Below are 16,622 nucleotides of genomic sequence, written 5' to 3'. Positions count from 1 at the left end.
TCTTGGATGGAATCTACTCTTGATGAAGATGCTGTGAAGATTGTTGGAATGACGACAAAGGATCTAAGACTGTTACGTAAACATAGTAGATAAAGCAGCTCCTTGAGGTTTGAGAGGATTGACTCTAATTTTGAAAGCTCTGCTGTGGGTACACTGCTATCAAACAGCATTGCATGCTACAGAGAAATTGTGAAAGGAAGAGTCCTTCAATACAGCAAACTTGACTGTTGTCTTATTTTAAGAAATTGCCACAGCCTCCCCAACCTTCAGCATCTTCCACCCTGATCAGTCAGCAGCCATCAACATTGAGGCAAAACTCTCCACCAGCAAAGATTCTGACTCAAAGTGCAGATGATCATTAGTATTTACTAGCAAAATTCCTTTTTTCCCCCCTTTGCACAGTGTCAGCTTTATTCAGTCATAAAGCAAGGTTGACATAATTATCAAGCATGTGTTTAACTTGGCTTCTATAGTGTGGCCTCTTCTCTCCCTTTAGTTGTGGAGTTTGTTCTGTCAGCCTTCAGGTTGATTTCTGGGGGTATTTAGGATGAACTGATAGTTATCTAGTTGTGTTCATGGGACACACATAACTGTTATATGCACTGAGGGAAAATCATTTGAATTTATTGCAGTATTTGCTTTATTGTGGTGGTCTGGAGCTGAACCCACAGCACCTCTGAGGTATACCTGTATATGGTTTAATATTGGCTTGTGACAAAATCTTAATGAATTTCATCCTAGGCTTAATCTTTTTTTTACACAGAGAAGGTCTATGCACATGGATGCAACAGGAGAAGTACTACTGGAAAGAAGAGGTTGTGCAGGAGTGATAACACTAAACAGACCAAAGCTCCTAAATGCATTAAACCTTAATATGATTCGGCACATTTATCCACAACTAAAGGTTTGTGATTTCCTTAAATTATATGGATACTTTAAAAAATGTATCCTTAGGGGCACCTGGGTGGCTCAGTCGGTTGAGTGGCCAACTTCAGCTCAGGTCATGATCTTGGGCCCCATGAGTTCGAGCCCGTGTCAGGCTCTGTGCTGACAGCTCAGAGCCTGGAGCCTGCTTTGGATTCTGTATCTCCCTCTTTCTCTGCCCTTCCCCAACTTGCTCTCTCTCTCTCTCTCTCTCTCTCTCCCTCTCCCTCTCCCTCTCCTCTCTGAAAAATAAACAAACATTAAAAATAAATAAATAAGAATGTATCCTAAAAGAACATTTCCGGGATTCTCTTCCATGGAATCTTTGGGATCAGTGCCCAAGCCCCACTGATTTCTTGTCTTCGTCCTTTCCCTATGTGATTATCTTGAAGCATCCCTAATGACGGGGACTTCATGACCTCCTGAGAGCTCCTTCCACTTTTCCATAGCTCTGAGTTTCTTCCTGTATTTTGCCACTCTGCTTCTCTGACCTTTTAACCAGTGATAATAGTTCTGCCTCTTGGGACAGGAGTATACAAATCTAACGTTCCATGTGACAGCATTTTGACACGATTCTTAGAGAAGACTATAAGCTTTTCTATTCTAAGTGAACTGCATGGTGCTGTGGAAAAGCATGACTTGTAGTTGGACTACTTTGTTTGAAACTTGGACTTCTGTTTATTAACTCTTCAGCTTGGGAGTGTTCATCTTTCTGTCCTTCATTTACCTCAGCCGTGAAATGGGGATTATAATATCTCACAGGATTATTGTGAAGTGAAATGATGTACCTAATATGGTCAGCCACAAAGACTAATTCTCCCCTGGTTACAAGTTCCTTAATTTTTCATTTGATGAGTCTGTCTTCTGTCTTCTATTTCCTTATGTCCGTTTGGGACACTTTATAATATGTCTTTAAATGTAATAAAGAGAAATCAACTATTTCAGGTTGGAGTGGACCAGGGTGGAAGAAAGTAGAAACTTCCATGTTAGAATGCCATATTTCTATTAATGTAGTCCAATATTGCATTAGTCTTTTGGACAGCCACATCCATCCAGCTACATCTCTTCCTTGTGTGTTTATATTTTTATTCTCAAGTGTAGAATTTATACAGCTCCTGTGAATTTTTTGTCTCTGGTTAACTGATGTTTTAGTGAATAGTCTTTTGAATTGCCCTTGGCTCTTGATTCTTTCATCCTGATTATTTATTAGTTGCCCCTGCCAACCTCAAATCACTTCAAGATTTAATCAGTATTGTGGTTTCATTCTATTGCTTATAAATTTGTCAGTAGGTTGGAGCCCTATATTACCACAATAGAAAGGTTCTTGTTCAGTTTATCAACAGTCTTTGGACTGATTTGTTCACCAGATTTATAAGCTTTTGGGATGTATATTTAAGCCCATCTTCTTTCATCTTGGTCTCAAAGTTGTCATGGCAAAGATTTCTTCAGATATCATCATACAATTTGGATCACAAAGTGTATTCATCTAGCAACTTTGTTGGAATAGTCTCCAATTTATGTCAGAAAAGAAAATGAAGTTAGGATCCATTCTTTTGGATGTACTTTATAAAGCTTATACTTTATGTGTATTGACATATATTTATCTATACATGTATATGTGTGTATCCATATGTGTATATAAATGCATATAGATTTTTTAAATGAGTTTTCATTTATAGTATGCTTTTCCCATTTTCTTTTCAATTTGGATAGAATTGGGAACAAGATCCTGAAACTTTCCTGATCATTATAAAAGGAGCTGGTGGAAAGGCTTTCTGTTCTGGGGGTGATGTCAGAGGTAAAAACTTTTTCCTCCTCTTAACCTAAATGCTTTTTTCCCTGAGTAGAACTGATAAAAACAACAGGAAATTTTTGTAGTACTTTGTAATTTGCTTTACTTAGAATTTTTTTTATTATAATGTCTTAGCTTTTGTAGTTAATATTAGAAAAATGAGAATAGCATTTTTTTAAACTATGTATGTGCCCTTCATATATCCTGTCTTTCTACCTAAATCATCCTAAACAAAATGTATAGTTATGGTGTGTGAGTCCACTTTTTATTTTAGGTTAGCTGATATTCAGCAATTCAATTTGTTCTATAACCTGACAATCTGGCCATGTTGAGTGACTTGTCATTGTCCAAATATGACATTCTTTCACATATCTCCTTGACTGTGCTGTGCTTTTCCCCAGTTCATGATCCCAAAGCAAGAATGTACTTATACATTTATCCTATTGTCAATATATTTTTACAGATGTTTAAAAACGTTGAAATGAGATAAAAAGATTAATTCTCCTTTCTAATTCTTTAGGTCAATCTGTATACATATAACTATTAAAGGCAAAAGAAAGAAAAAATGTATGTTCTCAGGATCAAAGTCACGTATTTATCATCACCACTGGTGATGATATTTCAGTATTTAATATATACTGAAACTGTTTTTACACTTTGTAATGAAATTGGTAGAGTTCAGGGATGGTTTTTTTTCCTTGAGTTTTTATTGTGTGTGTGTTATTTATTTATTTTTGTATTGTGTTAAGGCAGTACTGTTTCTATTATATTTGGAATAGGAAAAACAAGCTTGATTTAGGATATAATTTTAGGTACCTATTAAATTTTTTTAATATTAAATGTGATTTATTGTCAAATTGGTTTCCATACAATACCCAGTGCTCATCCCAACAGGTGCCCTCCTCAATACCCATCACCCACTTTCACCTCTCCCCCACCCCCCATCAACCCAGTATTTAAGAGTCTCTTATGGTTTGTTTCCTTCCCTCTCTGTAACTTTTTTTCCCCCCTTTCCCCTCCCCCATGGCCTTCTGTTAAGTTTCTCAGGATCCACATATGAGTGAAAGCATATGGTATCTGTCTTTCTCTGCCTGACTTATTTCACTTAGCATAATACCCTCCAGTTCCCTCCACATTGCTGCAAATGGCAAGATTTCATTCTTTCTCATTGCCAAGTAGTATTCCATTATATATATAAACCACATCTTTATCATTCGCCAGTTGATGGACATTTAGATACCTATTAAATTTAAAGTAACTTGAGTGTTAAAATTTCAGTTGCTTAGATAGATTTGTTAACTGCATTGTGTTTGAATTTATTGTTTTGCCCACAACATGAATATATTTAAAAAAATGTTTTTCAGCGTGGAGCTAACCTTTATTGTGGAGTTGAGCCTATGATCTTCATAGTTTACAGATAGGCAGAACCTTACATATTGTTTTTAGCTTCTTCTAACTGTGAGCTATTTTTATATACACATTTAACTTTATATTATATATATAAATATGTATATGTAAGTGTGTATATATATATATATAGGTGTATATATATTGATATTTGGAGGTACAGTTACAAGTTACAGATTTAGTTTATGTGTATAAAGAAGTGGTCTTCAATTCCAGGAAGATGTTTATTTAGTCCAAGATGATAAGTGGGCACTCAGAAAAAAAAAAATTTTTAAACGCTATTCATTTAATTTTAACTTCTATGGAATTAATTGATTAGAATAAGATAAAGAGGAAATCAAAGATTTTTGAGGTAACAGCTTCATTCCATAGGCAATATAATTTGCACTTTTGTCATTTTAGAATTGCTAAATAGTGGTAAGAGCTGAATAAGAAATAATAGATGAGGGTTTGGGGGCATGCGTATATCAGTGAAATACCATTAATGACAAAAAATAGACACCAAATCTTTCTTTTAAAAACCAGGAAAAGAAGTCAACATTTGGAACATTTTGAAAGAAAATATATCAGTTTTCTAGAATTAGTCTAAATACCTATAGTCAACAATTTTTAGGTAACTCTTTCCCATAGAAGAAATATGTTTATATTTTAATTTGTATTTTAGTAGATAATTCTTAGAAGGGGTGCCTAGGTGACTCAGTTGTTTGAGCGTCCGACTTGGGCTCAGGTCATGATCTCGCCATTCCCGAGTTTGAGCCCTGCATGGGGCTCTGTGCTGACACCTCAGAGCCTGGAACCTATTTCAGATTCTGTGTCTCTCCCCCTCTCTCTGCCCCTCCCTTGCTTGCAGTCTGTCTCTCTCTGAAAAATAAATAAAAAAGACACTTAAAAAAACATTAAAAAGACTTAAAGAGGAAAGGCATATAATCTTACAGTATATGGCATAAGAGAATGGTTTGGTAGTAGTCTTAACATTGACTGGACTAGGAATACAGTGGGTGCTCAGTGTTTCATGGTGAAATGAATGTGGCAGAAATATTTAACTAGACAGAATATATTGTACTGTGTGTATGGGTACATGGATACGCATGCACACTCGTGCTTATATTTCTCTGTGTGTATGTATAATGTACTTTGTGTTAATATATGTTACCATTGGAAATGTATATCCAGCAAATCTTTATTTGGGTGCTATAGAAAATAGTCAAAATAAAATGGTAGCAATATATAAGTTCTAAATTAGGTGTAGCACTTTGTAAGAAATTCTTAAGAATTTTTGCCTTGAAGTTTTGACTTTGAATATGGATCTGGGGCTGTGTCTGTGGCAAGGGCACTTCAAAACTTTAACAAACCATTCTAGAGTTTACCCTGGCACTTAATATCAAAGTATTTTAAGTTTATTCTCTTTCTCTTTGACAGTGTTAACTAGAAAGCACTTTATTAAAAAATTACAATCTTTTTCCCTTTCTTCTTTTTCTTCTTCTTTTTTTTTTTTTTTTTTTTTGTAGTGATCTCAGAAGCTGGAAGGGCAAACCAGAAGATGGTTCAAGATTTCTTTAGAGAAGAATATAGGCTGAACAATGCCATTGGTATGTGTGTTCCTCTGAGAGCTTTAAAAATGGAATCAAGGTATAAGCTGCAGTGTCAATTGTTAAAGATACAATCAGTAGACATTCTTATTACTCTTTCTACTCTTTCATAGACTATATGTCAGGCATAAATAAAGCTGATTAAACTATTCTGACTGCTCATTCCAGAACAATTCATACTTTAATATTAGTAAGCTATACTTAGTTACTGTATGTCCTACACTCAGTATGAAAACATGGATTCTGATTATATCGCTGGCTTTCTTAGAAAACAAAAATCTTGGGCCTCAGTTGTCTCTGTAAAACTAAGTACCGTTTCCTAATTCTTCAGGAACTCTGGGATGAAAATGCCTTTATAGTTGATGTTCCAGGTTTCATTGGAAGTGAAGCAGTACTTTTATCAAGCATGTGCTTCAAATGTTAAGTTGCAGGGAATAATATAATAAATAATTGTGTACCCACCAGCCAGAATGAACAGACATTAATATTTTATTTTTGCTTGATGTTTTAAGATTTATTTAGAAGAGATAAAATACTACATGTTTTAAACTTATACTTTAGTTGGCTCTGTTGTTTTCCTTAGTGCCATTCTTTTCTCTCCCCAGAAGCAACCATTATCTCTCCTCAAGGAGCAACTGTTGTTGTTAGTTTTTAGTGTATTCTACTAGACCATACTTAATATTTTTACTGTATATTTATGAACAAAAGTAGTATTACTGTGTGGTTTTGAAATTTATAGAAGTAACATCTTACTATATATACCAGTGCATAAGTTGTTTTTAATAACATGGAACGAAACTGTTGGGTAGTATTCTGTATTATGAATGTATCCCACATTACTTTTCTGTTCTACATTAATTAATATTTTAGGTTATTTCAAATTTTTACTAATACAGATATGGTCCCCTTAGTGTCTATGTACAAAAGTTTCTCTAGGAATAATAGAAGCAGAATGGATGGATCATAGTTTATAGGTCTTCAGCTGTTTCCAGATTCTTCTCTAAAGTACAAGACTTTATTTTTTGCATGTTGTTTCCATCATTTTTTTGTGTTCAACTTTGCATGTTTAATATCTTACTGTGGCTTTAATTTGTATTTCATTGCATATTGGTGAGATAGAAGGTGTTTTCTTTTCTTTTTTTTTAATGTTTATTTATTTTTGAGAGAGAGAGCGTGAGCGGGGGGAGGGCCAGAGAGAGGGAGACCCAGAATCAGAAGCAGGCTCCAGGCTCTGAGCTGTCAGCACAGAGCCCGATGCGGGGCTCCAACCATGAACCGTGAGAACATGACCTGAGCCGAAGTCGGACACCCAACCGTCTGAGCCACCCAGGCGCCCTGATAGAAGGTGTTTTCTTAAGTAATCATTTAGATTTTCTTTTCAGTGTCATCCTTTCTTCATCTTTCCGTTGGATTGTCTTTTTCTTACTGATTGTGTAGGTCTTTATGTATTCTGGATTCCTCGTTTTTGTAAACTACAAATACTTCTCTCTGTTTGCTACTTCAGGTTATTTTTTGGTATATCTAAGTTTTTATTTGATGAGTTGAAATGCATATATTCTTTTCCTTTATGATTTATGCTTTTTTGCATTAAACCATGTAATAACACTGAGGTTATTAAGATGTCATATTTTCTTTTAATAGTTTCAATATTTTGTCTCTTTGTACTCTAAGTCTTTAATGTACTTGAGATAGTTTTTTGTATGTGACATCCTTTAACTTTTAGTTTTCAGCTAGAAAGCCAGATGTTGTGATTTCTTTTATGTGTAAATTTCATGCCTTTTTCACTGATGTTAATGATACCTCTGTCAGGTATAAAGTTCTTATATGTGACCTGGTCTGTTTCTGGGCTTCTTTGTTCAGTGGTCTATTTGTACTTATGATGAAACTACAATGTCACAATTATTACAGCTGTAAGATATGTTTCTATCTAGTAGTGTAAGTTGCCTTTGTTTTCTTTTAGAATTGTCTTGGCTACACTTAGGCTTTTGATCTTACATATGAATTTTAGAATTTTAGTTTTATTTTGTCTGGCTCTACTGAAGATTCCATTGAGGTTTTGATTGGAATGGCAATTATAGGTTAGGGTGAATTGACGTCTTTCACGTTGAGTCTTCCCATCTATGCGTGTGGCATATCTGTATGAACACATAAAAACTTGTGGAGTTAATAGTTTGCGTACCATGAAACTCACCCATTTCAAATATATAATTCAATAACTTTTAGTAAACTTGGGTAACTATTACCCTAAACCAATTTGGAACTTTTCATCAGATTTGACTTTTTATATCCTTGAATAATGTTTTGTAACTTTATTCATAAAGATCTTCCTGCTTTTTTTTTTTTTTAAGTTTTATTCTTAGGTAGCTTACTTTTTTGTTACTACATTTAGTTGTAATTTTTACCGTTAAATTTTGTAATTTACTGTCTTTGGCATATTGAAGTGATTTGAAATTTAAATTTGGTTCTTATATCTAGCAGCCCTGCTGAAATTTGTTATTCTAATGATACTTCTATAGATTCTCTTGGCGTTTCTACATAGGCAGTTATACCATCTGCACATAATTTTTTTTCACCTCTGTCTCTACAGTTTTTATATTATGAATTTTCCTATATTTTGGGGATAGGACCTCCGTTACAATGTTGAATGATTGTAGTGTTATTTCTGATGTCCATGGGAAAGCTTTTACAATTTTAATTTTTAGTATTATCTTTTTGTAGACATTTATTTATTTATTTGTTTGTTTATTTATTTATTTTACCAGGTTATGGATATTACTTCTATTGCAAATTTGTTAGGGGTGTTTTGATTTTTTTGTGCAGTGGTAGTGGTGGTGCTTGTTATCCTGTACTTGAGCATGCTTTTTCTCTCCCTCTCCTGGAAGGAATTTATTGACTTCCTGGCTCAGCAGATGGGTTTTCTAGTCATGTTTTGCATATCCAATAGCTCTTCCTAGCATGAGCTTTTATGCAGGTGGTCCATTTCATAAATTACATGGCCTAGAATTTATTTTAAAAAAATTTGTTTTCTAATGTTTGTTTATTTTTGACAGAGTGTGAGCAGGGGAGGGGCAGAGAGACAGGGAGACACAGAATCCAGACCAGGCTCCAGGCTCTAAGCTGTCAGCACAGAGCCCGACATGGGGCTCGAACCCACAAACCACGAGATCATGACCTGAGCCGAAGTCAGAGGCTTAACTGACTAAGCCACCCAGGCACCCTTAGAATTTCTTTCTGACTTAAAATAAATACACGCTCACTCACCATTATTGGCTGTAGCTTCTCCTCAGCTATTGATTTTGGGTTTGTTATGGCACTGATGGATATCCTTTGTTTGGCTTTGAACTTGGATGTGCATTAAAAAAATTTTTTTTTCCTAGAATTTATATATCTTTGAAGTAGGAGTGGGGAAAAGAGGCTGTTTCTTGATTTAACTCAGTGAGCTGGATTGAATGGACATCTCTCACTTCTTTAAGTCTCAAATTCTGTGTATCAGATTTACTTAGAATGGCTTACTCATTTTGAAAATTTATACCAGTGATATCCAATAGGACTTTCTGCAATGATGAAATTATTCTGTATCTGTGTTGTCCAACGTGATTGCTACCAGCCACATGTGGCTAATGAGAACTTGAAATGGGGCTAGTGTGAGCAAGAAACTGAATTTTAAATTTTACTTAACTGTAATTAATTTTAATTTCAATAGCTACATTTGGCTAGTGGCTACTATATTAGTGCAGTTCTATACTAAATAAAAAGAGATAGGAGAAAACCTCGAAGCAGTTGGGTAAAAAAAAATAGGAAGCGTTCAAGGTTTAATTTCTATACCTTGTAGTGACCTATTTTAGCTAATAAGGAATTTGACAGATTGTGGCTTTATGCACTGCATCAATTAGCTTCTAATGTTTTATGTCTGAAATATATATATCTATAGCTGAAATGGGGGGATTGTGTATCCCCATCTCAATAGAGAAACTTCTTTCCATAGTTTCTAGGGAATTAGAGTTCCGTAGGGAATTTCAGTTCAAGATTGAAGGGAATTCTAGCTCAAGACTGAAGGCTGTGGAAGTCCTTGCAAATATGAAATCAGGATTAAATTAATTCTGGAAATGTGCTTTGATGGCTTATTTGGCAAATTGGAAACATTTACAGAACTGCTAGATGTGTTAAAACTGTAGTTTTACCCTTCTACATTACATGGAATATTACTCAACCTTAAAAAAAGAATGAGATCTTGCCATCTGTGACAATATGGATGGACCTGGAGGGTATTATGATAGATGAAAAAGGAGAAAGACAAATCCCATATGGTTTCACTTATATGTGAAATCTAAAAAAACAAATGAATAAACAGACAGCAGAAACAGACCCATAAATACAGAGAACAAACTGATGGTTGCCAGAGGTAAAGAGGATAGAGGCATGGGTAGAGGCATGAGTGAAGCGGGGAGTGAGCAATACAGTCTTCCAGTTATGAAATGAATAAGTCAGGAATAAAAGGTACAGCCCATTGAGAATATAGTCAATGATATTATAGTGGCATTGCATGGTAACAGATGGTAGCTACAATGGTGGTGACCATAGCATAATGTATATAAACTTGTTGAGTCACTATGTCTTACACCTGAAACTAATATAACGAACGTTGTATGTTGACTACATTTCAATCAAAAAGAAAAAATAATAAAGTCCAAAAGAGAAACCAAAAAAACTGAAGTTTTTTTTTTGTGGTCTTCACTAAGGAAGTAATATTGGCAACAAGCTGTAACAGAAGCTCAGTGATTTACATTTTTGTTATAAGCAACTCCCCCTCTCAGAGGAAAAAGAAAAAAGGGAAAGGAACAGAGTAAAATTTTACAGAATTTTTGAGCTGAAAGGAACTTCTGAGGCCATATATTCTCATTAATATTCTCATTGTTTAATAGATGAGGAAACTTACATGTGTATCACATACACATATATGATATGTGCATATACATTAACGTGTGTGTGTGTGTGTGTGTGTGTATGTGTATGTATACCAAAAGCTATATATGTGTTGAATTGCCAATATATAGGTGTGTACATGTCGGGGGGTGGGGTACATCTGATGCCAGTATATATGTTGAATATAGTTGGATATAGTTAATGACAAAGCTGAGACCAGAATCTGGGTCTTTTGACTCCCAGTCCTTGCTTTTTACTGTATGCTGCACTTCTCTTTGTATCCAAATACTTTAGATGTATTGAAAACAAATTACATTCCTTTGAATACAACTGTGTACATAAACAGCCATGGCTTATAAAGTAAATCTTAATTACATTTTTCAATGGCTGAGCTATAAAAGGCTTTCATTTTGTTTGAAATTGAAGTGTTGAATTGCTAAATTAAATAGATGATCAGGATTGTGTAGAAATCGACATTTTAAAAACATATTTTACAAGCCATATATTTAGCTACTTTGGTATTTCTTACAAAATTTTTCTAGGGAAAATATTCAGAGTTAGTGTAATATGTGATTTTTGAAAAAGTGAATATATTTTAAACATTGTAACTAATTATAGCTCTGTTTCTTTTAGGTTCTTGCCAGAAACCATATGTTGCACTTATTCATGGCATTACAATGGGTGGGGTGAGTAGACTATTTTACACGCATCATTGATATGTGAGTTTATTAAAAATAAGTTAGTCATTATTAATCAGAAGTGAGATGATTAATGTAATATGGCAGAACTCATTGAAACAAAATCATGTTTGGATTTTGGAGCTTTCTAGGTTTAGGATATAATATTTGCATATAACACTTTTAGACTTATTTCCACCCAAAAGAATATGTTCTTAATTATGTTATATACTGTTTTAGTTTCTTGAATTAGCAAGCTTTTTTAACCAACAGAACGATTGAATTTTTTCTTGTTACATAGAGTGTTTTTTCTACTTATAAATAAACTGCTTCCAACAGCTTCAGAAAAGCACCTGGAATGTTAAGGTTTTCTTAGACTGAGTGGTTGGGGATGTGTTTGCCTAAATTGTATCTATTGCACAAAATCTCACCTCAGTGAAAGTGTTTGGGTACTTTATGAAGTTTTCTGAAACTGCGTTTCTTATCAGTTACAAATATCTATGTTGTGTCTGTGCAGTTACAAAGAAGTCTTAAATGTATTTGGCCTTGAATAAACTTGGAAAAACATGAAATAATTACAGAAAAAGTGGAAAATTGCATGGCACTGGCTATACCAAAGACAAGCCTTTAAGAAAGTGAGAGGTCAGAATGTACCTTCATGGCAAGAAAAGAAAGGATTTAAGTAGGTTGTAGGAAGCCAAAGGGCAGAATTTCAAAGATTCCATGTTCAGTGTTTCAGAGATTTAGTCTTTGGGACTATAAGAAGACCCCTCTTTTTCTGGTAGAACCAAACTAAATAAAGCCTCTTGGGCACTGGGAATTGCTTAGATCTTGCACATCATTTTGGGAAGGGACTCTACTAACAGCTGTGATTAGAAAGTAGGATCAACGGGCCACATGTACTTCTTGGCTTGTTGACAGTTACTGAGCATGGGTTGACCCTGCTTTCTTTGTCCAAATACTGGGGAAGAAAATCCCTGAAAAAAATACTGCAGAATAAAGGGAAGGAAAATAATGGGAATGTTGAAGGAAGAGCTGCCTTGTGAATGTGGAAGGAACCAGGAAAAAAATGAAAATAAAAAAAATACTGGGCATTCTTACTAACATGTTAAGAACACTTGAACAATCCAAAAGATGGCACCGTAGAGCTTGCTTTTATTTTTGTGGTTTTTTTCTTTTTCTTATATAAACTTTTTTTTTCCCAATCAAGGAAAGTAACAATTTTACTTACGTTCTCTATCATGAAGAGTAAGTAGCGTGAAACTTTGTAGAGGGGATGGCTATATTCCATTATGTTTTAGATTTCAGAAATTTGAAACTTTACTCCATATTTTAGTCTATGGTAAAATAAAAAATGTTTGCTAAGTACTTCTTCACTTCAAAATTGTTGAAGATTATGTCATTCCAGTGTTTTTGCAATAGATTAACAATTTTTTTATTATGAGCAATTTGAAAGAATAGGTCATTCTGTTTCCCAGAAAGACATATTTTTAATTCCTTTTCCCTTTAGTTTAAACATCTAAATTCATATTTTTTCACATTAATATATATGTATATATAGAAAGGAAAATGCCTAAAAATCAATATTAATTTTAAGTAGATATAGAACAGAGAAAAATCTTTAAAATTTTCTCTGTATGTGTAGTTCCTTCCCCATTTCCCTCTCAACTGAACTGGATTTAAAGAGCTTTCAAATTTCTTTCTTCCTTCCTTTCTTCTCCTTTTCTCCATTCCTTCTTTCTCTTCTCTTCCCACAATGCATTTTATAATAGAAATAAAGTTCGCCACCCCCCCCACAACTCAAAATATGGTGCAGTATGGTATTGTTGTATCTCTCAAAGTGTCCTAAGATGCTGCTAGCAAAAGGCTTTATGATCAATATAATGGAAAATTTAAAGTTTAAAGGCATAGACAGGGGTATGAGACTGCAGGGGCTGTGAAAGGAAGAATTAGGAAATTTCCATTGGATTTCAAAGTGTGTAGAATATGTGCTTATATGCATTCATTTTTATCTGTGCTCATGTTGAACTTTCTTCCAGTGTGGGTGATTATCCTCTTTGTCTTGATAGAGAGGGGTAGGGTCTCCCTCTCTCCCTATGGTATTCTATGATTTCCGTATGCCTTTTTAGGGGAGAGTTAGGATGGCTTTTAGTTGCACAATTTCTGATAGTAAATTTTTAGGGTCATTTAGTTTCTCAGCCTTTTTCATAGGTAAACATTGGGTTGTATTTTTGAAGTTGCAATGGATTATCCTCTAACAGAAGTTCCTATACTTTTTAGCTCTATTTTACCCCTTGTCTGTCTTATTAGATAGAACCCTTGATTCTCCACTTTACTCTTTTCCCCCTGACTCAGGGATATCTAAAGGCAGAATTGGGAGGTGCTTGTATTTCCTTACCAGGACCTTGGCTTTGTTGCCTCCCTTATCCACCGTTTTAAGGTATTGTGTTCTGACTCAATATAGAACTCAGTATAGAACTTTGACTTTCTAGGAGTATGGATATTCTTGGCAACTTCTACAGACTTGCAGATTCTCAGATCTACAGGGAGTTCTTTTCTTTTTTCCTTGGCCCTTTCCTGTGGATATATTCGTAGGATTTTGGTTCATTTTGTTTTTAATTGTGAATTTCCCCTAGGTTCTTGGTCAAGAGGCAGGCACCTCCTCCCTGTGCCATCCTTACCCTGCCTCTGTTTCATCTACCATGTCATCCATACACCATGTTGGGTTGAATGATTTGTGGTCTAGAGGGCTCGGTTCCTTATTGAGGCATCAGATTATTGTACTAAGAAGAAAGGGGGAGGGAGCTCCTCTTGCCCTTAAAATGAGCTCATTCTCCTCCCGATATATTGACTTAAGAGGTTTAATGTTAACAAGAGGTTCATTATGATTTTAGCCATTATTTGAGATTATTCTCCACTATTTCACCCAACCATCAAAAGTTAATCTATGTGTACTAAATACTGGTTAGACTCTGGGCTAAAATAGTAAACAAGGCAGATATGTTTTCTTTCCTTATGGAGCTTCCAGTAGAGAGAGGCAGGGACAGGTATTCTGGAAATACACAACAGTACCATCCTCAACTGTGTAAATATGTGTGAGTACTTTAGTGAAAGGGCTGGTGTAGGGGAAGCATCTTGGAGGAAGTTCTATCAGCAGTCAGGAAAGAACAAGTTGGGAATAGTGGAGAAATATGATTGCTAATGTGTATAAGGGGTTGATGTAGTGTGGAAGGACAGTGGGCAAAATGAGAAGATAGAGACATGTAAAAGGAGATGAGAGAATGTGTGTTTGGGTAAACATCAGTGTGCCTGGATTTTGGAGTGTGAAGGAGATAGTGGTTAAAGTCTGAGGCCAGAAAGGTAAGCAGGAAGCTAGATAAGTCCTTTTATATAAGCTATGTTGGGTAGTTTATCCTAAAATCAGTAAGGAGAGCCTTTAAAGTGCTTTTAGATGGGGAGATGGCTTGATCAGGTTTGCATTTTAGAAAGATAAGTCTCTTGTGGGAAGAACAGATTGGAGGGGGTTAGGGATGGAAGTAAAGAGATTGTTTAGCAAGTTATTGCAGGGATCCAGGTGAGAGATTATGGTGATTTTGGACTAGGGTAGCATCAAGGACCTGAAAATTAGATTTATGGGCAATATTTAGGAGACTTGGGATTTGATGAGGGCTAGAACATGGGAGGGTAAAGAGGAGGAGGAGGCAAGCTTGAGTTCCAGGTCTAGTGTGGGCACTCGAATGAAGGGTGGACTGTTCACTGAGATTTTGGAGGAAGAATGGCAGGCGGTGTAGACGGGAGGGTGAACAGAGATGAGTTTAATTTCGGGCTTGTTAAATGTGAAATGCCTGTGGACTATCCACATGGGTGGGTTGTGTCTGAACAAAAGTGTTGGTTATGCAAGTCTGAAAATCAGGGTGTTGCCTGGGCAAGAAGTTCAGTTTGGGACTCGTGTAGGCACAGTATGCTCTACAGTGTGTGCTTCTGGAGCATGAATTAACTCATAAGTGATTGGTAAGTGGTGAAATCATGTTAGCAATAATGTAAAAGTTGTGTTGGTTCATATGCAGGGTTTTTTTCTAGACAAGGGGAGATAGGATAGTGGCAATAAATATATAATCATCAGCTATGCAGGAAAAAAGTGCTTAGATCTGTTGATGTACAGTGAATAGGAATTCTCTTGTCTATATTTTAAGAAAATTAAATACTTGTTGGGCAGCTTCCACCCAGAGCTACCCCCCCATACCCCACACCCCCCCCACCCCGACACACACACACCCGGCACTTGGATGTTTAAGGGCAGCCCCACTGGCTTTTAGTTGCATTTCTACCTGCTTTGTTCTCCACACCTGCTGGTCCTGCCCTGATTAAAGTATTGCCATTGTTTCCACTTTATTTTTGTGCATTTTAAATATCTGCTCTGGTATTCTTTGTTTATAATGAGATGCCTGACTGGGTGATCTAGATCAGGTCCCTGAGACCATTTACAGTTTCTGTTAGCATTCAGATTACAAAGTTGCGTAGGTTTGGAGCAGACTGCCCAAACTCTATTTTTCCTGTAAGCTCTGTGCAGTTTTGTAGAATCTGAGGATTTTTTTCAGAAATTCATTTTCTTAGAGCTGCCTTGTATTGAAAACTTGACAATAGAAAAGATTATGCAAGGAAATGTGACAGAAAGAGTGACAACCAAAGTAAGTCCAGAATGGAATCCTAAAACAAACAAAAAACACCCAATGTTTATTGGCCAGGGGCAGAACAAGGACCCTATAAAAGGCACTGAATAAAAGGGGTCCAGAAGAGGCAAATTAGAAGAATGGCCTTGTCATGGGAAATTTCAAGTTGGCTACTGTGCCCCAGAAGTCTTTGATAGTTTGTTTTGTGGTAAAGAGCATATCCTAGGTTCCTCTTGTATGCTGCATTCCCCAGACCTGAAAGTCAGCTGTTTCTCCAAGACAGCTCTGGTTACTTCTAGTAGAAAATGGTAGTTAGCAATAACAGCCTGGGCACTAGTTAAGTTGATAATTGTTTCTACACTCTTTCAGTGAACAGAACTAAGAATACAGATCTTGTTTTTATGAGAAGATAGGTCCTGAGTTAATACATCTATTCATATTTAGATTTTTACTTCTTTGATATTGGTATCTTTTTTATATTAAACATCTTTTTTTAAATAATGTTAACACTGTTACAGATTTGCTGTGTCCTAATACATATACTAGTTTTAGAATAACAATATTACTAAAGATAAAGCCAGTTGAAATAATTACTCTCTTTCCCCTATACCAAATTTTTTTAGTGACTTGTCTTTTTCAT

General features: G+C 35.5%; 1 protein-coding gene across 4 annotated transcripts in view; it reads left to right on the top strand.

The window, feature by feature from the left end:
- The window catches only part of HIBCH (3-hydroxyisobutyryl-CoA hydrolase), a 95,149-nt gene that overhangs the window by 29,940 nt on the left and 48,587 nt on the right, over positions 1 to 16,622 (top strand). For all 4 annotated transcript variants that reach the window (XM_045480518.1, XM_045480517.1, XM_045480516.1 and 1 more), the window contains 4 exons: positions 764 to 904; positions 2,638 to 2,722; positions 5,632 to 5,712; positions 11,269 to 11,321. In XM_045480518.1, coding sequence (XP_045336474.1) covers positions 764 to 904; positions 2,638 to 2,722; positions 5,632 to 5,712; positions 11,269 to 11,321 — 360 coding nt within the window. The remainder of the gene's footprint in view (positions 1 to 763; positions 905 to 2,637; positions 2,723 to 5,631; positions 5,713 to 11,268; positions 11,322 to 16,622) is intronic.

This window comes from Leopardus geoffroyi, chromosome C1 (assembly GCF_018350155.1).
Source record: "Leopardus geoffroyi isolate Oge1 chromosome C1, O.geoffroyi_Oge1_pat1.0, whole genome shotgun sequence".
In the NCBI taxonomy this organism is placed as follows: Eukaryota; Metazoa; Chordata; class Mammalia; order Carnivora; family Felidae; genus Leopardus; species Leopardus geoffroyi.
This window is presented reverse-complemented; position numbering and strand designations above follow the sequence as displayed.